This window comes from Euleptes europaea, chromosome 19, assembly GCF_029931775.1.
Source record: "Euleptes europaea isolate rEulEur1 chromosome 19, rEulEur1.hap1, whole genome shotgun sequence".
Classification (NCBI taxonomy): Eukaryota; Metazoa; Chordata; class Lepidosauria; order Squamata; family Sphaerodactylidae; genus Euleptes; species Euleptes europaea.
In genome coordinates this window covers 19,813,039-19,836,718 of record NC_079330.1, presented here as the reverse complement: position 1 = coordinate 19,836,718, position 23,680 = coordinate 19,813,039, and the positions used below count along the sequence as shown (strand labels likewise).

The following is a 23,680-nucleotide window of genomic DNA, read 5'->3' as shown; positions in this document are numbered from 1 at the left end:
TTCCAAGTAAACACATGCTGGGTTGGGCATCATGTCCTGCATCTCAGATCTTTGCAAGTCCTCAGAAATGCTATTTAGTACAGGCATGAGGATAACTGTATGGTACATAAAATGTTAATCCTCTGCATGATCACTGTCCTTTAAAAAAAAAAATATTGTCAGCAGAACCAGGGTTATTGAAAAAGAAACTCAGTGCTTTCCTTTTTCACCGGACATTGTTGCCAAAACATTTCAGCCAGATTGGTAACTCCATATCAACAATATGTACTTAGTGGTTGTCCCTTATCTCTGCACTTCCATGCCTGCAGGATACTGTTAACTCTAGTATAATAAGTATATAGTATTTACAATGCATATGAGTTGTGAAATCCTCCTAAACTGCCAGTTATTAAATACTTCTAAACTACTTTTGTAGTGTTTTTTCCCCCCAAGGAAAACATTACTTTCTTTAACCAGCATTCTTCTGACCCGCTTAAGGGGAAAGGAGGGATAAGTCCGATTGTGTGCTGGCCTCAGTCACAGATCCAGTATGGATTCTGATCAGTGAGATCTTTTGAAAGCTCCAGTAATGCAGTTGGCAAGTGCGGTGCGTATGTGGCAGTACGGGAACATGCAGTTCTGCAGTCACGAGCTGGAGCCGGGGCAAATTGTCTCCAGGAACGTGAGTGTCACGGTCAGTGCTTGGCACGCCCATGGCAAGCGAGGCAGGTACATTCCCAGTGCCTCTTTCAACTCCGAGTTGTAGGGAAGGGCCAAAAACGTGGCAGACAGGAAGTGATAGGTTTAGTTCTGCCTCCCTGAATGGCTGGTGGGAAACACCCAAGATTCAAGATGCCCTCCTTATCCCAGAAAGGAAGGAATTCTCTCGGTAAGTATCCAAGGTTTCGTTTTTCTCCTTTTGCATGTGAACGTGCGTGGGTGTGGATGACCTAGGAGCCAGATCAAAATTACTTTGCCATTAATCAAGGAAAGCAAGGAGCGGAGCCTTCTCAAGTCTGCAGGAATGCCGCTGCAGTGTGGACCATGCTGTGTCCTTGAAGGAATTAAAACAGCAGGAAGAAGCAAGCCCTCCTTCTGCCCAGTTTCACAGGATGGGCAATCGGTTCCAGGATAAAAGGAAAACCAGAACATGGAGGAGCAGCTGCATTATTTGCCGCACCCTTTATGTTAAGTGTGGGGTACAAGCCGTCACCTCCAGTACAAGCCCCAGCCTAAAGTCTTCCACCACAGAGCAGCCTCGTAGTCAAGGCATGTATAAATGGGTCACCATGTTGCCATCAGCAACCCCGTGGCACAGAGTGGTAAGCTGCAGTACTACAGTCCAAGCTCTGCTCACGACCTGAGTTCGATCCTGACGGGAGTCAGTTTCAGGTAGCCGGCTCATGTTTGACTCAGCCTTCCATCCTTCTGAGGTCGGTAAAATGAGTACCCGGCTTGCTGGGGGTAAAGGGAAGATGATTGGGGAAGGCACTGGCAAACCACCCCTTAAACAAAGTCTGCCTAGTAAATATCAGGATGTGACGTCACCCCATGGGTCAGGAATGACCCGGTGCTTGCACAGGGGACCTTTACCTTTACCTTTGTATGTTGCCATCACATGTGATGTGGCTAGAGTTAGTCAGTTACTCAGGCCGTGACCATCCATCTTGGGTGACTTCAGTTAACCAGTTTTTCATTGGCAATTAGCATGTTTTTGTAGCCTCAGTTTAGTGCTTCAGTGTATGCAGAAGTTCCCAGCCTTTCTTATCCAAGATTTAAGTGGAGTTAACAGAGACAGAACATGGGGCCTTCCACACACAAAAGCCTATGGGCTCTACCATAAACTGTTCCTTGAAAGAGCAGATCCCTTCCCTCCTGCCCCACCCTCAAGGGTACAAACTCTGCAAGTGGACTGGACCTAGAGCAGATGAACTGGAGATCAGAAAAGATCGAACCTCCTCCTGTATGTGGAATGCATAGGCTGGTTGCACTGCAGGCCACATCCAAAATCTGCTAGCCCTAGGGCTTGATCCAAAAGTGATTTTAGCTTGAACCCATCATTTTAAAAAAGAAAGCCTCAGACTTCACTGCCATAGTGTGTTACTTTTCTTAAAAAATGCAAAATTAATGTGTGAGCTCCAAGTACCCAGACAGCTCCTTTCCCTGTCGAAATGCTTTACAGATTCTTTGAGGAGGTCTCAACTTGGCCAAATAGTGCGCTCTCTCCCCTCTACAAAACTGTCAGTTCTCCCACCCAGTTTGAGCTGTAGAATTTCTGACATGGCGATTGTCCTTAGTGTGTAGTTTACAGCCCTGGTCTTTTCAAAAACAAGCTGCCACGAATTGCAGCTTAAGTTCTTAAAGCACCTTTAAGGCTCTTACAGCTGGTATAAGCAAGGCAGCCAAAAGCCATTCCATAGTTATTAATAATAGATTAAAAAACCATGTTTGCATTTTTTTCCCCCTGCAAATCTTGGTTAGCATATCCAGGAACTGCAGTATTTTTGCAACATTTGCTTCCCTGCCTCTATATTGGAGAGATAGGTGGCAGCCAGAACTCTTGTGAATAAAATGGTTTGGCTCCCTTTTCTTATCCCTCCCCCCTCCCCACTTAGGTGGGAGAAATGCAATTTGTGAAGAAAAGTTTCTCAAAGGCAGCTATTGTAAAGAAAGAAGACCACCAAGTAGCTTCCAGGGTAAACAATACATTTCCTTACTGTAGGGCAGAGCTCTGAGCGAGTCCATGAGCTAGAAATCGTTGCTAGTGAGTCCTAAGGATACATGAGCATTGTGAGTCAGTGGAAATACAAGTCGCCAATTAGATTCAAAGTTTAATTAAATTAATTAGATGCCATTAAGCTCCAAATGCACGTTGGCTGTGCCAGTTTGATACTAATCAGGCAGAATACTGGAAGACAGGAGCTGGTTTATTATTTGCTGAGTAAAAAACTTGCAAGGTGTTGTTGTTGTTTTTACTTCTCTCCATAAACAAAATAGGCTGGAGGCTTCCTTTATAAAACAACCCATTGGATGAAAGCTGAAAATTTAAGAAGGAGCTCAGAATATCCCCAAGAGGCTTAAGTCCTTGTATGCCCCCTCTGATTATAGCCCTGGCTTGGGAGACAAAAAGAGACCCTTGGGAGCAAAGTTGCCAGAGGGCAGGGGGATGGCTTAGCAAACAGCATTCAGGAATTGGTTCTTGTAGGTTATCCGGGCTGTGTAACCGTGGTCTTGGTATTTTCTGTCCTGACGTTTCGCCAGCAGCTGTGGCAGGCATCTTCAGACGACAGCATTCAGAAAGTTGTACTTTTTGCGGTGAGTTGGGTTTTACCTAATTGTAGCAGGTAAGACGGTAAGTATTCTTCCACATAACACACAGTTAACTTACAAAATTCATTACCAGGAGATAACAGTGATTTATAGATATAAGCTATGGTATTAAATAGGAACCTCCGTGTTCAGAGGCGTGGTATTTCCAAAGACTAGGTGCTGGGGAGAAATGCCCAGGGAGGGTGGAGGTGGGTTACCACCATCATGTCTTCCTTTGCCTGCACCCAGAGGTATGTGGCTGGCCACTGTGGAAAATGTGATTCCGTACTTTATAAACCTTTGGTGTAATCTAGCAGGGCTCTTCTTATGTTCTCTGGAGCAGTAGTAGAGCTGGCACCTCTGGGCTTGGCCATGCAGGGGAGAATCTTCATCCTTCCACCTGTGTGTGCCTCTCGCTCACCAGCAGAGGATTTGGAAAGTGGTGTTCTTATAACTGGCTAAAACATTCAGTCACTTGGCAGCATGCTACATGTCTGCCGAGGCGTACATGTAGAAGAATGTTTGACATGTTTGCCAGAAATTCTAAAGATGCCTGTAAGTTATTTGGTAGCTTTCATATATAACTACATGGCTAACCTTCTGGCATCCTCATGTACAACAGATTTCTAGCTCAATGTGGGGAGGGGGGGACCACTGGAGCAATAAGGTATGTGACTCCATGATCTAGTTGAGATTTAGTCTTTGAATCTTGTTGTGCTGATTGATACTTCTGATTTGGGAACCAAACCTCCATCAGTGCGAGATCAGATCCTGACTGGAGCAGGTCCTCTCAATGTGTGGTTCTCTTTACCTGTCTTCCTTGCTTGTCTCTTGAGATGCAGTGTTGTGTAGTGGTTCATGTCAGACTTGGATCTGGGAGACTCAGGTTCAAATACCCACTCTGTCATGGAAGCTTTCTGGATGACTTTGGGCCACACACTCTCAGCCTAAACATCCTCAATGGGTTGTTGTGAGGATAAAATGGAGAACATGAAGGTCCCTTTAATTTAAGTGCTCCTTTTAGAGGAGCTCTTGTTGATTTTCTTTCCAGTGCTCTTTCCTGCTTTTATTTTTTTAAAGGGCTTTCACATTGTTTCATTTTATTTTTTATAAATTGCCAGTTAGTGTCTTCATGATCAAGGGAGGATGTATAGCGTAGCGGTAAAGCATGCTTTGCATGAGTATTACAGGTTCAATCTCCTGTTAATGGAGTTTGTTATATAGGAATCCAATGAGAGCTGGGAGACAGGGAAGAGATGATCAAACTCTACCCATCCCACTCTGGGATTTGTTTCGACTCTAAACAAACTAAACTTTAGAGCTAAGGGGAGACAGGACACTAGCATGCCTAGAAAACACAGCTTTGGGTTTACTGATGATAGAATATGCCCTAGCAACAAGCATGTGCCCCACTCACCCACATAGCTGGCAAGCCTTCTGGTGCTGATCAGTCAGGAGATATCTTCAAGGGAGGGTCTCTGCCTTACCACTAGTGTGTGTGTTTGGGTGGGCGGGGCTATATAGTTCAGTCTTCTTTGCCCTCATGTTAGGGAGTCTTGCCATATAGGTCATTTCAGCACCCATTGATTCAGGTGTTCTGATCTGGTGTGGTAAACTGGACACACAGATGTCCTGGAGCATTGCTGACACGTGTCTTTGCCCATGGCCTATGTTACGTGTGTGTGTGTGTGTATAAAGAGCCATCAAGTCGCAGCCGACTTATGGCGACCCCAGCCAAGGGCTTTCAAGGCAATTGAGAAGCAGAGGTGGTTTGCTGTTGCCTTCCTCTGCAGAACGTTCCTTGGTGGTCTCCCTTCCAAGTACTGACCCTGCTATACCATGCCACTTTCCCTCCCATGGCTTATGTTACTTCCCCCCTTTTCCTCCATTAGGGAGCTCACAGTAGCATTTTCACAGTCAATGCAGTGAAGGTCAAAGGGGTCCCTCAATTGGTGGTCTCCTTACCCCTACCATCCCAGGTCTTCTTCCAGCCTGTGTCTTCGGCCCTCCCTCATACCTTCATTCATTCCCTTATTTACTCTGTTCTTGTCCGTATCTGTCTGGATGGGTCATTGGCATATAAGTTACACAGGTTACATGGGTTTATTATTTCTTCAAGCCGCTGGCTATATTTTATTTATTGTGGCATCCTGCTGTTTTGTTCTTCCAACAGGAAACTGAAGCCAACGGCCAGTCCATGCCACCTGCTGCATGATGGGAACCTAAAAAGTTCCAGCTTCTGCTTTTGTATGCTCTGTGGGTTTTTTTCACCTGGAAGGCATTCACAAGCTAGACAATTATTAACTGAAGCTGGTAATGCAGCCGAGGTCTAAATTTTTACATCTCTCAAGTTTGGGATGGGGGTAAAGCTGGGAAAGACTTTTGTCATAAAACACGGGAGAATTGTTGCCCATTAAAGCAAGCAGTGTTCAGACTTGGTATAAAGCAGCCCTTTGGTACAGCAACGTTCGGACTGCATTCTGGGGAACACATTCCTCAGTAATGGTAAAGATAACCTGTCTGTCCTGCCCAATCTTTTTGGAAAATGCACAGCTGCAGAGGGTAAGATGACAATAGCCTAGGTAGATCAGGTCAATAATCCAGCTTGCCCAGCATTCTGCTTCCCATAGGAGCCAACCATATTCCTCTGGGAAGGCCACAAAGGCCAAAGCCTGTCCATTTCACCTTCTTCCAAAAACAACTGGCACTCAGAGGGTCATTGAGCACGGAGGTTTCATTTAGCCATGACAGACTTTTCCTTCACACATTTATCTACTCCCGTTGTAAACCTAAGCCAGAGGCCACTGGTACATCTTCTAGTAGAAATGTCATATGTCAATTATGCATTAAGTGAAGCAGAGCTTCCTTTTGTACGTTGTGAATCTACTGCCCACAAGCATTGATGGGTGATCTTAAGTTATACAGAATGATTGCTGGAAAAGTTCACTTTCTCCACATTATGTGTAACTTTATAAACCTCTATATCAGCAGTTCTCAACCTTTTCATTATAGTGACCCACATGTCCAAATTTACTTGGTATGGTGACTCATCCAAAGCCCAAGGTTTTTGGTGCCCTAGGGAAACTATGACCTTGGCACCTGTCTAGTCCAGCATTCCATTTTCTACAGTGGCTGACCGGATGTTTCTGAGAAACCAACAAACATCACACAAAGGGCACAGCTGCCCCCCACTATGAACCCCAAGCAAGTGGCATTTCACATACACAGCTGTTCATATGGAGGTTACCATCCAGGCTTTGACCACCCTCTTCTTCTCCACTACTCCCTCTAATCCCCCTAAGAAACTCTAGTAACCATCAGGGCATGTTTTACTTGATCAATATGTAAATACAGTGGGTGGGTGGGAGGAAATGTCAGCTAATGTATTACGTGGAAGATACTGTTCCCAGGGTCAGATCTTGGTTTTCAAGATACAAAAGAGAGCAATGGGGAGGGCAGGGGCTGCCATTGGGGAGGGCTGGCCCATGTCTTACTTGCAGAGGCTTCGTGACCCACTTTTGGGTCCCCACCCACAGGTTGGAAAACACTGCTCTATGTCGCATCATCCCCCTCAGTGGTCATTTTTCTATACTAAGACCCACGCGTTTTAGCTTTTCCTCACAGGGAAGGTACTCCAACACTTTGAGATCGTTTCTGTCGCCCTTTTCTGCACCTGTGAGAATGCCGTGTGTGCTGCGGCACACTGTCAGTTCGTGTGAGACAAATGTCAGGCCCAGTAAGTCTGCCCTGTCCTTGCCTTATCCATGGTCAGGATCCTTTGCCAAACACAAGATCTGCGGCAGATGAAGAGCGCTTCTTTGGCGGACAAATCTATGGGACCGCCTCTCCTGGCATATCCCCCAAAGAGCCTTGCGCTTAGGGAATAACAACTTGCTGGTGGTCCCTGGCCCGTGGAGTGCGCGGCTGCCTGGTGGAACAGTCTACCAAGTAACATCAGGGCCCTGCGGGACCTAAATGAGTTCCGCAGAGCCTGCAAAACAGAACTGTTCCGCCAGGCCTCCACCTGAGGGCAGCCGCAAGCCTTTCATTCATTACAAACTGCTGGCACTCCCCATCCTCCCCCAACTGGTTTGGGGCTTACTGGCTGGCCAGGACTTCCCAGCAGCTGAAATCGCGCCATCTTGTTTTATAATATATGGTATGAATTTCAAGGTATGTTTTAATATAGATTTTAACTGATTATTTTATAGTGTGTTGTGAGCCGCCCTGAGCCCGGATTGCCGGGAATGAGAGCGGGATATAAATGTAAATAATAAAATCACTGTGGAAAAGATTCCCTGGCAGTAGGAAGTTTGGAAACCACAATCTTCATAGAATATTTCTTGCAACTTTGTTTCTCAGAAAGAAAACCACAACCACCCAGAGTTGAGTTCATAAAAGCTTTGCACGTTAATTTCCAGTTAGCCAACCAAACAAATAAGAATCACAATTCTTTCTCTCAAATGCTTACACGGGTTTTCCCTGGAACGTTAGGGCAATTTCTAGCAGCTTTCTACCCAGTTCTTCCTGCTCTCCTCCATGACTGAACTCCTCGGACACCTCTCTGAAGGTGACGCAGATCCGGCGGCTTGTGATGTGATTGCGATAAATGGCGTGCTTCCATACGTAGCGAGCAGGACCGTACAGAACCACAAGCGATCGCCTAGGTAAGTGAACGGCAACGGTAATGTCTTTGGATGGAACCAACTTTGTGGAAGCATCCGTTTCCCATTCAATAGTGTTTCCGAGTCTTTCTGCAGAAGTAAAACTGGGTGGTGGATGATGGTTCTGAAGGGCAGGGGGTGACCCAGAGCCATGCATCTGCTCCTTTATGCTAAGGAAAGCAGGGAATAACTGGACACTGTCCTCAGAATCACAAGACATGGAAAGCATGGTGCTTGATAGCAAGTTCAAGCTCACTAGGCGCTCACCCCAAAGCCAGCAGTCATCCAAGTGAGGGTCAATGGCAGATCCTCTCTCGGGGCCGTAATCCAAGTTGCACTGCTCAACAGGAAAGAAGCCTGCCAGTGGGGAATGGTTTTTCATCCGTGTCACAAGCTCCTGGCTGAATTTGGGCAAGCCGGAAAAACCAGCCACTTTCAGTTTGTGCTTCTTGAAGTTGACTTTGGGACCATAATCCTATTGAAAAGGAGGGGGGAAGGAGAGAGAAACGGTACTTGAGATTGTGTGGAATCACAGCTAAGAATATGAGCTGTGAAGCCCTCGTTCAAATCTTGCTTTAGAGAACTTTAGACAACACCTCTTTTTTCAGCTCCCCACCTTTTTAAGATGTAGATAATTCTGATCTCCTTTGCAAGACTACTGTTAAGGATTTCTGCGATAATTGTTGTGAAACACTCTGAAATCTGTACAATTCAATATAAATGCTAAGAGTTATATAAGCAGGGAGGTGTGTATTACATCTGTAACCTCATCGCCTGCAAGTTTGATCTAGTATAGAATTTGCCACCCTGAAACATCTCAAGGCTCCTTTTTTTTTTCAAAAGCGCGTCTTTCTCGTTGTTGTGATAAACTGGAAAAACGTGGGCAGTACCTGGTGTGCAGAGCTCCATTTCTAGTGGCCGGGAGGTGAAGGCTGAATGCACAGCATAAGTCTTTACCCTGCCTTCTTAAGGGTGACAGAAGCAGGGGAAATTCTGCTGTTTTGGGACAATAATTTTGCTTGTTTTAAATAACTGATCTCAGAAGCTAAGCAGGGTCAGCCCTGCTTATTATTTGGATGGGAGACCACCAAGGAATACCAGGGTTGCTGTGCAGATGAAGGCACTGGCAAACCACCTCTGTTAGTCTCTTGCCATGAAAACCCCAAAAGGGGTTGCCATAAGTCGGCTGCGACTTGAAGGTACTTTACACACACACACAAAATTCCCAAGATGTGGTGATGGTAGCTGGGGTGTGTTTCAAAAGAAAGACCAAACTGTTTCACAGAGGACAGGTCTATCGATAACAATTAACCATGATAGCTAAGAATGGAAACTATGTTCAGAGACCTGTGTGTCTGAACACCAAGTAGTGGTGATAAACAGAGGTAGTTGTCATCTTTGTTAAGTTTCCCAGAGGCATCTGGCTCACCAATGCTGGACGAGATGGATTTAATAAGATATTTAAAGCATACATCATAAGCAGCAGCAGCAGCACATTAAAAGCGAACTCTGTTGGATCAGACCAGTGGCCCATCTAGTCCAGCATCCTGTTTCATACAGCACTAAACCATTTACCTTGGAGGTAAACAACCAACAGGCCATAGAGGCCTGATGTTGCCTCCTAGCATTGTTTTTCAGACAGTGCAATCTTGAACAGCAGGGTTGTGGGGAAAGTGGAGAGAACTTTTCTTCCTTCTCTCGTTAACACTGGAATTTGGGAGAACATGATGAAATTGATGGGCAGTAGATTCAGGACATAAAATAGAAAAGTGCCACAGGAAAGAGGGGTGGCTACTAGCTTAGATTGCTTTAAAAGGGTATTAGACAAATTTATGGGAGATAGCCATCATGGCTAATGGGTGCTGCTGGACTGAGTGGAACCTTTGCCTCTAAATAGCTGTTGCTGGCAGGCAATGACAAAGTGAAGCTTTAACCTCTATGTCCCTGTTTGTGGACTTTCTAAAGCATCTGGTTGACCACTCCGCAAAACAGGTTAGTGGATCAGATGGACCTTTGGTCGAATCTAGAAGGGCTCTTATAGTCTTAAATTCTCTCTCTCTCTCTCTCTCTCTCTCTCTCTCTCTCTTTTTTAATGAAGGAGAAAGGCATAAGTAAGACATTCAACATGTTGGGTGCCAGGTTGGGGTAAAAGAGCTGGAAAGGTTGAAGACTTCAGAGCTAGGAGAAATTTCAATGCAAGGACAAGACCTGCTTTCTTCTGCCAGATTGCGACGGCTTCCAAGTGTTTTGATCCATCAGCTCCACCATCTTGCTTTCCTCTTCTAGGCTTATGAAGTCTTCAAGCAAAAAAACTCCTGGAAACTGAAAGGCCCAGCCTGCAAATTCCGATTGCTCTTCTCCCACAGCCAAGCCCGTCAGTGGACTGTAAACAAAGTTCTCTCTTTTCTGAGGAAAGAAGGGAGGGAGAAAAAGAGAGAACATTTTCCGTTTGGATACTGTTGCACACAAAAATAGAAAAGGTAATGGCAGTCCCACTTATCTTTGAAAGAAATGTTCCACTTTACATAAATGCAGTATCCTTATTATATGGTTGTCGAGCCAGTGTGGTGTAGTGGTTAAGAGTGGCGGACTCTAATCTGGAGAACCGGGTTCAATTCCCCACTCCTCCACATGAAGCCTGCTGGGTGACCTTGGGCCAGTCACAGCTCTCTCAGAACCCTCTCAGCCCACACGGAGGCAGGCAACGGCAAACCACCGCTGAACATCTCTTGCCTTGAAAACCCTATGGGGTTGCCATAGGTCAGCTGACTTGACGGAAAAAACATACATATACATACTATATTGTTAAATGAGTTGTCTTTGAGTAGAATTTGTGGGCTGCATTTTGTGGGTGATTGGTATTCTGTATTGGAGGGCAGGCTGCTAGTTTGCATGAACTAGCTACCTTGGCAGAAGCAATTCCTTACATTGTCTAGAATCTGTTTGAGTTACTCTATTTAAAATGAAGGGAAATTTATTTTCCTTATTCTTCGTTACACTTTTTAATCAGCTGTATTAAAACTATTATTTTATTGTAATATTTTAAAGTACTACTTATTGCCATAGTATTTCAATCAATGAAATTTGGGAACCCTGCAGATGAGAGAGAATTCTACGGGATTCCATTAAGATATATGAATTTCTGCCAGGTGCCATCTGTGTTGCAATATTTTTATTGATAAAAATGTGTAAAATTAAATAGGAGAGCCTGTTTAAAAAAAAATAGATGCACAGAGTATGTGCAACATTTTCAAGCATGCAATCAGAAGCGTGTAAATGTTATCCTTTGGGTCACAGAGTAAGGATCTTCTAGGTGTGAAAGTGATATGTTTGAAATTCTCTCCTGAATCACCTGTAGGGTTAAATGAAGCTATGAACTTCTACCTATGAACAACATTATTAGCACTTGAGTGGTAGCAAAGCTACTCAATCCACTTGCAAAGACAGAAAATGTATGGGGGTGGGGAAAGAATACAAAGAACTAGACAACCTGTTCTGTGAAAAGAAAAGTAAGCAATCAAGACCTTTCGTTAAATATTTCACCAGAGTTTGTTTGACTTTAAAATTCTCTTAATAGAAACACTGCCAGAATAATGGTCTGAAATAATTTACTAATGTCTTAAAAGCTTCCTGTTTCTTGGCTTCTTGTTATAAAAGGAGCGGAGATTGTTTTAAAACTAGGAAAAATTGTTATTTTAACAGGAAGAGCTTTTGTACATAAGTTTTGATACTTAGAATGGTTTGCATATAAAAGGGTTTAATCATTGCTGAGGGCTCGGTTCCGTTTGCTACATTCCTTATTCCTCTACAGATTCTCCTGTGCCCATTTAAAAGCAAAGAATGTTGTTCTTTAGGTTGAAGGTATACTAGGAAAACAGTTTAATCAACAGTTCAGAATCATGTGATATGGCAGGCCATGGACTGGAAAGCACCTTAGTGCTCACATGCAGGCATTTACTTGCATGCACATGAAAAACAAGTTGTACCTTCTCTCCTTTCTAGAGGATTGGGGGGGGGGGGGCTGGACTCTGAAGAATGTACAACTCAAGCAATTAATATTAAAATTTTAACATGGCATCCCTCTCTCCCCAAAAAGCAAAAATAGCAACATAATTGGGACAGTGGTTTACCAGGGTCGGGTTCCAATTAATACAGGAAATGCCCTTGGTATATAGGGACTGTTGGGAGTATATTGCCTTTCATAGCACCATTTAGGTATTTTCCAGCAATGGCTGGCCAGGTGCCCTTGGCAAGCTCACAGGTGTCATGATGTAACAGCCTTTTTCCTGGGTTTGGCCCATAGCATCTGGTTCTCTTGCCTGTAATGATGGAGGCTCCAGTTACCATCTCATTCGTTGATAAATTCTTCCATTTGTCCTTTAAAAAATCATCAAGAGCTCAAGAAGGGCATTGAAAGCCAGGAATCCACTAGCTGAAATTTCACCTTGCCCATGGTCTGTGAGGGATAGTACTGCTATGCTACCTTGCAGGGTTGTCTTAATTGTTAGTGATGTAATGTCACATAAAATGCTTGGGACAGTGAAAAAGCCCAAGCTCTTCACATAGGTTAAATATAGTTGGGGGGGGGGGGAAGGAATGCCAGCCTCAAGGTGGATTCCCCAGAATTACAGCTCATCTCCTGACTACAGAGATCAGTTTCCCTGGAGAAAATGGATGCTTTGGAGGGTGGCCTCTATGTATGGCATTGTACCCTACCGAGGTCCAGGTCTTCCCCAGGCCCCATCCCCAAATATCCAGGAGTTTCCCAACTTGGATCTGGCAACCCTAACCTCCCATCCCCGGCTGGGGGAGGGGTGCGACTTGGCAACGCTAGTGGGTAGGAGTCCTTACTGTTCAGCTAAGGGGTTAGATTGACTGATTTAAAAGGTGCCTGAAAACCATGACTCTAAAAAAAGCACAGGTAGTAAATGCAGTCCTAGAGGAGGCATTACCTCTTCTTCCCCACACAAGATAAAATGTCTGGCCACGACATGTGTAAAAACAGCAGTCTCACTATGTAAGGCTCTACAGGCTCATAAAGGTAGTCCGCTGTGCAAGCACCGGCTCATTACTGACCCATGGGGTGACGTCACATCCCGACGTTTACTAGGCAGACTTTGTTTACGGGGTGGTTTGCCATTGCCTTCCCCAGTTGTCTACACTTTACCCCCAGCAAGCTAGGTACTCAGGGCTCTTAGTTGTAAATAATACTTCAAATGTATAGCCCTGCCAACCTGTTACAACAAGAGTTTCTTTGGGGCACCTCCAGAACAAAGATTTATTGTGGCAGAACCTTACGTGCACACCTGCCTACGTTATAAGACGCACAAAGGGCTGTCCTCAGCTGATCATTATGTAGAATCTGTCAGTGAAGACATTATCTATCTATAAAGACAACAGCTTTTATACCATATATATGCTGTCAACTAAATACAGCAGTTTGTATCCATTGCCTCCATCCGGCTGCTGTTTTCTTCCACCAGAAGCTCCTGGTGCCTGCAGAAGAGTTGTCGGCTACAACCCATTATGTAGGTAATAATGTATATCATTATGTATGTACAAACTATCTGTCTAAATCAGTCTACTGAAACAGATTGTATTATATGTATCCTTTTTCAACTGAGGATATTATATGTTCATAATGTGTATTTAATATGTATGTATGTACTAAAATCTGGCAACAGAGGACATAAGTATATTGTATATAATCTCTCGTGTTTTCTTTTCCTGTCTACATCTATAATATGGGGGAGGGGGAACAATTCTGCAAACAATGAACCCCCAAATGCCAAGAGGTGCAGTCAGTAAGATTCCTCCTTCTGTATTATTTTATACTATTTCAGGTACTATTGCAAGTTTGGAGGACATTGATTCATAGGGTCGCCATGAGTTCGAAGTGACTTGAGGGCACTTAACACACACATTGCAAGGTTGGGGGTGGGGAGGAAGATCCCACAAGCCAGAGCAACAAGACCTGTTCTAGGAGTTTTTTTTTTTTAAACTACTTTGAGAAATACTTTAGTTGGTGCTTTAAAAAAAATTAAAACACCCGTTGTTTATTAGCACAATTAGCAACGGAGTGCTTTTTGTTCAATGCACTCGTGTAGATATTATCAACAATAAAAAAGCAGCAATCTTGTAGCACCATAAAGGCAAAATTTCATTGCCACAAGTGCCACAAGATTCTTTCTTTCTCTTTCTCACCCTCTTCCTTCCTTCAAGAGACTAACACGGCTTTGTTCTCCTCTCTGCAATGATTATCCAGGCATGCCCATGAACCAGGAGCTCAGTCTGAAAGTAACAAAATGTATCCCAGTCTCCAACTCCAGGGTCAGGGCTCACTTTCTTTTGTTCAGAAAACTGGAAAAACGTGAGCTCTAACGTAGGAAAGCGCCAGGCTTCAGAAAATTAAGATATTTAAAGGTGCCACCGGATTCCTGTTTTTGTTTTCGCAGAATCTGGAATCAGCCTGCTTGTCAAACGAGGAGCCCAGTAGCACCTTATAAGGCCGGCAACATTTATTCCAGTATTCTAGCATCCGTGAGAAAAAGATATCCGAAGAAGTCTCACGAAAGTGCATTGTGGAATAAGTACTATTAGCCTTTTAAGGTGGCCCCTGGACTTTTTTTGTTTTGCTATGACAGACTAGCATGGCTTCCTCCACTTAAACTACACTGTCAACTGATCGTCCCTGCCACGAAGGCTATTTATGCATGGGAGGTTTTGCCTTGGATTTGCCACTTTTTAGATGCACATTTCTCCCATCCGAATTCTCAAAACTCTGCCTGGGAGTTTATTTTTGAGTTTTGAGAATTCGGATGGGGAAAATGTGCATCTACAGAGCAGCAAAGCTAAGGCAACCCCCACCCCGCCCCTGCATAAAAGGTTTAAGTCAGCAGCAAGGCTTCCTTTGTTGAATCAATCCAAGAAGCCTTGCTGTTGACTTAGGCCTTTTATGCATGGGGTTTTTTGCCTTAGCTTTGCTGCTTTGACTCAATAAAGGAAGCCACGGCCCTCGATTTGCAAGATCTGAGCAAGGCTGTTAAAGATAGGACATTTTAGATGACATTGATTCATAGGGTCGCCACGGCCATTTATTCATAGGAGGTTTTGCCTTGGATTTGCCACTCTATAGATGTACCTTCCCCCCCATCCAAATTCTGAAAACTCTGCAATGGGGGCTTATTGTTGAGTTTTGAGAATATCGATGGAGGAAAAGGTGCATCCAAAGAGCGGCAACTCCAAGGCAAAACCTCCCATGCATAAACAGCACATGAGTCGGAAGCGGCTTGAAGGCGCTTAACACACAGCGAGGGCGTTCTGCCAGGGCCGGATTTACGTATAAGCTAAACAAGCTATACCTTAGGGCCCCACTCTCTTGGCCCCCCCCAAAAAAAAAATTTAAAGGAAAAAACAACGATGTACATTTCCAAAATATAAGATAAAAAACAAATAAAATAAAACCTACATACAGCAACAGTGTTTTGTGTTGTGTAGGCTCCTATGATGTAAGTAATGGGCCCCGCCTGCATTTTACTTTGATAAAAAAAACACATTTTACAGCGAGGGCATTCTTCCAGTGCCGGATTTACATATAAGCTAAACAAGCTATAGCTTAGGGCCCCACTTTCTTGGGGCCCCCCAAAAAATTTAAAGGAAAAAAAACACGATGTACCTTTCCAAAATATAAGATAAAAAAACAAATAAAATAAAACCTACATACAGCAACAGTGTTTTGTGTTGTGTAGGCTCCTACGATGTAAGTAATGGGCCCCGCCTGCATTTTACTTTGATAAAAAAAAAAACACATTTTGTTATGTGCAAACGGCTTGAGATACCTAGTAGGTCCATAAATTACCAGATTGCATATAATTCACAGTGGGTAGCCGTGTTAGTCTGCCTGCAGTAGTAGAAAAGGGCAAGAGTCCAGCAGCACCTTAAAGACTAACAAAAATATTTTCTGGCAGGGTATGAGCTTTCTGAAGAAGGTATCTGAAGAAGTGAGCTGCGGCTCACGAAAGCTCCTACCCTACCAGAAAATATTTTTGTTAAGTCTTTAAGGTGCTGCTGGACTCTTGCCCTTTTCTACCCCTTCGTATCTGAAGAAGTGAGCTGCGGCTACCGAAAGCTCCCACCCTGCCAGAAAATATTTCCGTTAGTCTTTAAGGTGCTGCTGGACTCTGGCCCTTTTCTACCCCTTCGTATCTGAAGAAGTGAGCTGTGGCTCCCGAAAGCTCCTACCCTGCCAGAAAATATTTTTTGTTAGTCTTTAAGGTGCTGCTGGACTCTGGCCCTTTTCTACTACAGATAGCATATATTCAACACACACACAAACAGCGACAATTTGTTGTCGACAAAGGACAGCTGGACCTACAAAGGGCCCCATTCCCTTCAACAGCTCAGGGCCTCATCAAGCCTAAACCCGGCCCTGCGTTCCGCACATGCTCAGAGGCAGGCTTGAAGCCTCCCCTTTTCAAGGGGAGGGGGGTGGTGGGGGGGGAGAGGTAGGGAAACGTGTTTAAAACGTGTGTGTGTTTCCCTCCTCCTTTCCGGGGGGGGGCTCGAGAACGCGCCCCGGCCCCCTTTCCCGCCCTCCCAGGCCGACCCACCCACCAAGCCCCTCCCCCGTGATGCCGCGCTGGGTACCTGCGGGGGCGGGGCGGCCTCCTCGCAAAGCAGGCAGGAGCGGCTTCCCTGGCACCCGCAGGCCCCGGGCCCGGCTGAGGAGGCCCCGGCCACTCTCCGTCGCCGTCGTCCTCCTCCTCCCCTCACAGCCTCCATCCCCGCCTCGGCGACCTTCTCCTCCCCCCCCCTTTCCCCGGCTCGAGGCTCCTTCCGCTTCCCCGGGCGGGCGGGCGAGCGAGCGCGCGCGCGCCACCGGAGGCCGCGGCGGAAGAGAGGCCTTCCCGCCTCGGAGGTGAGAGGAGGAGCCGCCGCCGCCCGCCGGGTAAAGCCCGTCTCCGGCTGGGCAGGGAGGGGAGCGCGGGGAGAGAACGAGAACGAGAGGGGGGGGGGCGGGAGACGCGGCCTCGGCGGCCCTCCTTTCCTAGGCCCGACCGCTTGTCTGACTGGGCCGGGGAAAGGGACCTGGGGTGTGTGTGTGAGTGAGTGTGTGAGGGGGAGGACTCGCTTTCCCGGCAGCGCCCGGCCCAGCTCGCCCGTAGGAGCCGCGTTCTATTTGCCGCGCGGGGCATGGCGGGAGTTGTAGTGGCGGCGTGGGCCGCGGTTTTAAAGATGCCGTTGCTCGGGATAGAAGGCCCTCCCCCCCCGATCCTCCTCCGCCCCCCGCTTTCTTTCGGGGGGATCGAGGTGCGGGGGAGGGGGATGCTTGGAGGTGCTTATTTAAAAATAAACCACATCGGGGGGGGGGGGAAGTAAGGGTTGGGGGAGGGGAAGGAGGAGCAGCCCTCCAGCCAGGCGACCCCCCCTCCCCCCGTCCCCAAAATCCCATCCTCGCCCGTCCATCTTCGTTTGAAACAACAGGATTCCCACAATAGATGGGGGAGGCCAGGCAGCCCCGTGTCTGACCCCTGTGGTCCCCACCCCAATTCTTTACCCCCCCGCGCGTGTTTTCTCCTTTCAGAGGTTCAAACCCCCTCACCCCATTCCAAGCAAAATGCAATCCTTAGCTTTATATTGTCTCCCTTTCCTCCACACCCACCCCTCTCCATCCTGAAATCTTGTGGGTTGTAAAGAGGTAGTGTGAATGAACGACTGGACATGTGTGTGTCTGGCGGGAAGTTACAAGAGGAATAATAAGACAATCGGCCCCGTCCCCAGTTATCCCTTTCGGCAAGAAAGGGTCTTTGGTCGAGATCTAAATTCATAGCATGGTGGGGGGAAGCCATTTTCTCCTTCCCCACCCCATAAGGCGGTATGAAAGGTTTATGTTTAGAAAGAGGTGTGCAACTACTGTAAATAAATACTCCCCCCCCCCCCAACAGCTCAAATCACAATGTCCATTTCAGGGAAGTATCAAGACATCCCCGACCCCTAAAAACCAAACAGACTCCCCATTCCTCACAGAGGATGTTTTTCCTGCTTAGTCTTTTTTCTAAACCCCCCCGAAAGATTTTTAATATGTTTTGTAAATGCACTGTAAATGTTTCTCAACAGACATATGTTAAGGTCAGAATAGTAAGGCAACCGATCGCCCCCCAAAAGCCAGATGGGTGCCTCCGGCCTGAACCCTCCCTCTTTTGGGGTAGATTAAAATTGAAAACACAGAAAAGCTCTTCCATTTTCCCTCCAGCATGCACCGTCGTTGAATTTAGCCACAGGTTCTTAACAGCAAGGTGTGGCTTTGACACCATGATAAAGGAGAGAGTGCCTCTGTGCCTGTGCAAAGCATAGCTTTAGAAGGCTGAAGTGCCCCGTATGCCATACCTCTGGAGGAGGAAACATCTCTCTGGTTGTTAGGCAGAAAAAGACACTCACAAAGAGTTTCAAGCAAACCCTAGAATGGAACTATCGAAGCAATGCCGGATGGGTGCATGCAACCACATCAGTCTCTTAGGTTCACTGGAGCCCAGGTGTGATTCAACTGTGTGAGTGCAACTTCCTTATCACATGAGGATATGTGTGTGTAAGTGTGTGTGTGTGATTTTAGAGGGTGTCAGTCAGGTCCCTGACCTGTTTACTTTGTATTAAATTCTGCCGACTTCAGCATGCTTTACTTATATCAAAGTATTTATATGCTGCCTTTCTTGCGTAGGTCAAAGGGCTCACAAATTTGTCCATAGGCTTGATGTGTGTCTGTAAAGTTCCGTCAAGTGGTAGCCAACTTATGGCGACCCCAGCAAGAAGCTGCAGAGTCTTCCTTGGTGGTCTTCCTTCCAAGCACCAACCCTGCTTAGCTTCCAGGATCTGATGATTCCCATAGGCTAGATAGCACCGTTAAAAACAATACAAATCATATCCACGCTATAATATCATAAATCTTTCAAAGAAAGCAACATTAGGTTGATCATCTGTCAGAAATCTCCCCCACCCTCTTCTGAAAGGGCCTTTTGGAAAAAAACCTTTCATTCTGGTGCTTTCCAATCAACCTCTATTAAGTCATTCCAAGAAATGGGCAGCAAGTAAAAAAAAAAGCCTGGGAACTGATTGACAGAATGCCCCCTACCAGGAGTGGGTAGAGTAGGAAACCAAAAGGACAGGTTCCTCTGAGGAACATAGTTGGCACAGGTGTTGCTAGCAGAGGTTGATACAGGCAAGGGCATGTCTTCAGATATAGGTCCCAGGTTACAAAGGGCTTTTTAGTGTGCACCTTGAAATGAGCTTGGAAATAAACAGGTTGTCTTCAAGGGCTACCACATGTACAGCATATTGCAGTAATCTAGTCTACAGGTTGCAGAAACAGATCAGAGTGGCCAGGTCAACAGAGTCTAGAAGGGAGGAGAGTTTTCAAATCTGGTGTAGATGAAAGAAAGCCCTCCTAGCTTCTGTATACATATGTTTTGGATGTGGACCGTATTCAGTGATGTGGGACTAAACAGCATTGTGGAAATGAGTCTATACACAGCATCTTTGAAATGTGGGTTAAAATCTTGTACACCTAACCATTTGTGCAAGATGATGTTTTGTAGCAACTGGGCCAGGTTCAAATAACCAGTTGTTTTCAAACTTCCTTCAAGGACAAATTTGATTCCCCGCTCCTCCACATGAGACGTGGACTCTAATCTAGTGAACTAGGTTGGTTTCTCCACTCCTACACATGAAGCCTGCTGGGTTACCCTGGGCTAGTCACAGTTCTCTCCTAACTATCTCAGCCTCACCTACCTCACAAAATGTCTGTTGTGGGGAGAGAAAGGGAAGGTGATTGTAAGCCGGGTTGAGTCTCCAGGGTATAAAAACAAATTCTTCTTCTTGCTGAAGAGCCCAAGTATGTTGCAAAACATTCTGAAGATCATTCTAGGGTACCCCGCTTAATTCATGCAGGATGCTGTTGCGTGAACTGAGAATACACTCTTGAACCCAACTCTACCCAGCGTTCCTCTGTGACTTGGTATTACAAGGTGACATTGGTGGCGGTTAAACAGCCAGGTTTTCAAGCAAGTTATCATTATTATCCTTCTCGTTGAAGTATCAAAGAGCTTTGCTATTCCCTGAAAACATTTCCTAAAATAAGGGATAACTGATTCCAATAGCTCACTCCCCTAACTTGAAGGTTGTAACCCTATGTGTGCCTACTTTGGAGCGAATCCCTGAGCCGATTAGGCTATATACTTCCGAGCAAACGTGCATAAGATTGGGCTATAAAGTGTTTTGTATGGCTAAGTTGGCACTGTAGACAAGAACAGTTATAATGGACCAATCTTTTTACGTGTGTGCTTTATTGAGAAATTAATATCATTTTATTTAGATATGTATACCCTGCTTTTTAAAAAAGATTTAGAGTTGAACTTTTGGTTGAATGTTTTTCAGGGTGGCTTACAATAGATTAAAAACAATACAAATGTTATTTTCACAGTAGGTTGATAAATAATAAAAAACAAATAACATTCTGATACCCCAACAGTCCCTAGACGGCTAATGCCAAAGAATTCAGGTGACCCGTAGGTAAGCAAGGCTATTCAATGGGATGAAAGTTCTTAAAAAATAAACCTGAAATAAAGACAGGAGAATCCCAAAGGGAGTGGATTAACCCAATCATAGCCATTGATTGGGCTATAATCTCCCCAACTGACACAAAACAGTAGCTAACCCTTTGGTTCAATACAATTTAAGAAATGCTACTTCTGTTCCAGAAACCGAAGCAATAATGTAAATTCACAACACTTTAGACACAGTACAGAATCAATTTGTTGACCAGGAGTATGCAAGATACCATGTCCATAATACTGAACTTTCCTTTACTTGATATTTTTGACTTAGGTACTCTAATAGAGACTGTAGCTAAGCCCAAAATCTTAGCTTTTGGCTCAAGCTGCTGAGAGCCCTGTGTTTTGTCAGAAAATACAACTTCATCCTTATAACAATTAGGCTGATTCTTTTCAATAGTAAGCCTTCTCTTGTCCTTTGGATGTTTGGGAGGAGACAAATTCCAGTGTGGTAGCTACCCATGTCTGTTGCAGCAGAAGAGAAAGAAGAGTGTTGTGGCACCTTAAAGGTTAATGAATACATTGTAGCCATGAAGTGAATCCTTATTCAGCAGGACTTTATACACAGAAAGAAACACTCTCAAACAATTTTTAAATGACTGGGTTGTGAAAGTGAAAAGTATACAAATAAATACGGTGATTGTTTATAGCCACTGCACCTGGTGATATAACAGGAGAATTTGAAGGCCATTCAGTTTGGCAAGATGAACTGTGTTCAAGCAATAGCAAATGTTTAGGCTACAAACGAATTATCTCCTTGGGTAATTTAGTGACGATCCTCTTAATCTTCGTTTATTTTTCTAGGAGGTTTCAGAAAGATATTGGACAGCTCTGGGTGAGCAGAAAACTGGAAGAGATTAAAAATGTCCAAAATAACCACAGAATTTCTGTTGGCAAGAGGAGTGCCCAAGTCCACAAGGCTGAGGAAGATCAAAACTCTGAAGTAAGTTCAGTCAAACATCTTCAAGATCCTAGATCTTGGTTTGCAATGAAAAAAAATAACTCCTGGTGTTAGGCAGTCACAGTTTTGCCAGGCTTTCTCAGTAAACTGTAAAAATTAAATTGCCAAAAATGAGGAAAATGCAAAATCAAGAGAGTATTTAAATTATATTGCCAAAAATTATATTGCCAAATATTAAGAAATTGCAAAATCGGAAAAGCATTTTCAAGTAATGCATCCTTTTGTTATTTGTTCAGCCACAATCCTAAGAAATACAGTCTCTAAAGAAGGATTAGTATCTTTATAACAAGATATACAAGTTCAGTTTGAGGTGCATTCTGTGCTCTCTAGACTCATAAAACTATTGGTCAGTGTTGTCAATTTCTTCGCTATCTAGTCTCCTGTTTAGGCTTAATGTGGCTTTTATAAAATCTGCAGTGATTGTTTTTATGCTTGGGTGTTTTTGTAAGCTTCCTTGAGTGCTTTGAAAAGATGGAAATGTGGGATATGAATTAAGACACAACATCTTCAAGGGTTACTACCACTGAATAACAACAGATACAAATTGTGATTGTAGGGCTTTGAAAACATTAAGCAAATACTAGAAAGAAGAAGGGAATGAAATTTTACCCTGTCCTGTAAGTGGTGATCAGAAATCAATAATTTATAACATGGCAGACACATTAATATCCCACTATAGATCCATTGGAATGAACCCTGGAATTGAAAACAGGCTGGTGGTGGCAGCTTTGTCTCAGTGAACCCATCCAATGATGCCTGATTGACATCTCCAAGAGCCTAATTCTAATTTTGAGTTCTCTTACAGTAACAAACATATGAGCTATACCAGCGGTCCCTAACATTTTTAAGCCTGCAGGCTCATTTGGAATTCTGACACTGCATGGTGGGCGCAGTAACAAATGGCTGCCACAAAATGGCTGCCACAGGAGGCAGAGCCATAAGAACATAAGAAAAGCCAAGCTGGATCAGACCAAGGCCCATCAAGTCCAGCAGTCTGTTCACACAGTGGCCAACCAGGTGCCTCTAGGAAGCCACAAACAAGACGACTGCAGCAGCACCATCCTGCCTGTGTTCCACAGCACCTAATATAATAGGCATGCTCCTCTGATACTAGAGAGAATAGGTATGCAGCATGACTAGTATCCATTTTAACTAATAGCCATGAATACCCCTTTCCTCCATGAATATGTCCACTCCCCTCTTAAAGCCTTCCAAGTTGGCAGCCATCACCACATCCTGGGGCAGGGAGTTCCACAATTTAACTATGCGTTGTGTGAAAAAATACTTCCTTTTATCTGTTTTGAATCTGTCACCCTCCAGCTTCAACAGATGACCTCGCGTTCTAGTATTATGGGAGAGGGAGAAAAACCTTTCCCTGTCCACTCTCTCCAAACCATGCATAATTTTATAGACTTCTGTCATGTCTCCCCTTAGCCAGCCACACAATGATTGCCATAGCCTAACAATGTAGTTCCTTGTGTTGTGATGGCAGCTGCTGCCAAAGCAACATTTTAAAAAATCTGCACAGCCAATCAAACCTCCAATAGTCGATCACAAGCCATGGAGGGCAAAAGCCCTACCTGGCCCCACCCATTTCCTCAAAACACTTAGAACACTTGGCAGGTGCCTGAATAGGTGTTGGCAGGTGCCATGGTGCCTACGGGTACCACGTTGGGGGGACCCCTGAACCCCACCATTGGTCCATACAGCTCAGTATTGTTAACTCCAACTGGCAAAAGCTTTCCAGGGTCTGAGGAACAAGGAGGTCTTTTGTAGCGCTGCTACCTGAGATCTTTTAACTGCCAAGTTCCAGGGATTGAACCTGGAGCCTTCTGCATGCAAAACGCATGTTTATTTATTTATATTTCAATTTATACCCTGTCCTCAATCCGAGGCTGTGCTCAGGGCAGCTGACATCATGAATAAGTACAGTACAAGAAAACCATATAGAACTTTAAACATTAATGGCCTCCCTTGCCTCCCCGGACAGGATTTAAACTTGTAGTCACAGCATGAGAAAGTGTCAAGGGACACTAAAAGCATCAGCAAACTTCAGAAATGTGTAATGAACTACTAAGCCCTCTGCAGACATGTAGACTGAATGCTTCCAATTTTCCTGTAATGCTTCCTTTCTATTGAATAACTGTTCGCCCCATTTTCTGGAG

General features: G+C 44.8%; 2 protein-coding genes across 2 annotated transcripts in view; one reads left to right on the top strand and one right to left on the bottom strand.

Moving 5' to 3' along the window:
- Positions 1–7,721: 7,721 nt before the first annotated feature.
- Positions 7,722–16,733, bottom strand: ALKBH4 (alkB homolog 4, lysine demethylase). Its single transcript, XM_056864988.1, has 3 exons — positions 16,599–16,733; positions 10,161–10,358; positions 7,722–8,427 (listed from the first exon to the last, which is right to left on the bottom strand). The coding sequence occupies exons 1-3, from the start codon at positions 16,731–16,733 to the stop codon at positions 7,756–7,758; spliced, it is 1,005 nt and encodes a 334-aa protein (XP_056720966.1). The 3' UTR covers positions 7,722–7,755.
- Positions 16,734–16,831: 98 nt separating this feature from the next.
- Positions 16,832–23,680, top strand: part of LRWD1 (leucine rich repeats and WD repeat domain containing 1) — a 40,537-nt gene continuing 33,688 nt past the window's right edge. Inside the window, exons 1-2 of the mRNA XM_056864958.1 lie at positions 16,832–16,869; positions 21,359–21,497. Of these exons, the coding sequence (XP_056720936.1) occupies positions 21,418–21,497 (80 nt within the window). The 5' untranslated portion in view covers positions 16,832–16,869; positions 21,359–21,417. The remainder of the gene's footprint in view (positions 16,870–21,358; positions 21,498–23,680) is intronic.

Bases quoted from the DNA above. Each gene is read 5' to 3' on its own strand.
- ALKBH4 (XM_056864988.1), bottom strand. From the start codon at position 16,733: ATGGAGGCTGTGAGGGGAGGAGGAGGACGACGGCGACGGAGAGTGGCC. The intron at 10,359-16,598 runs GTACCCAGCGCG...TTCTTTCCTCAG, and splicing joins AGGCCGCCCCGCCCCCGCAG to AAAAGAGAGAACTTTGTTTA. The intron at 8,428-10,160 runs GTCTTGTCCTTG...CCTTTTCAATAG, and splicing joins AATCTGGCAGAAGAAAGCAG to GATTATGGTCCCAAAGTCAA.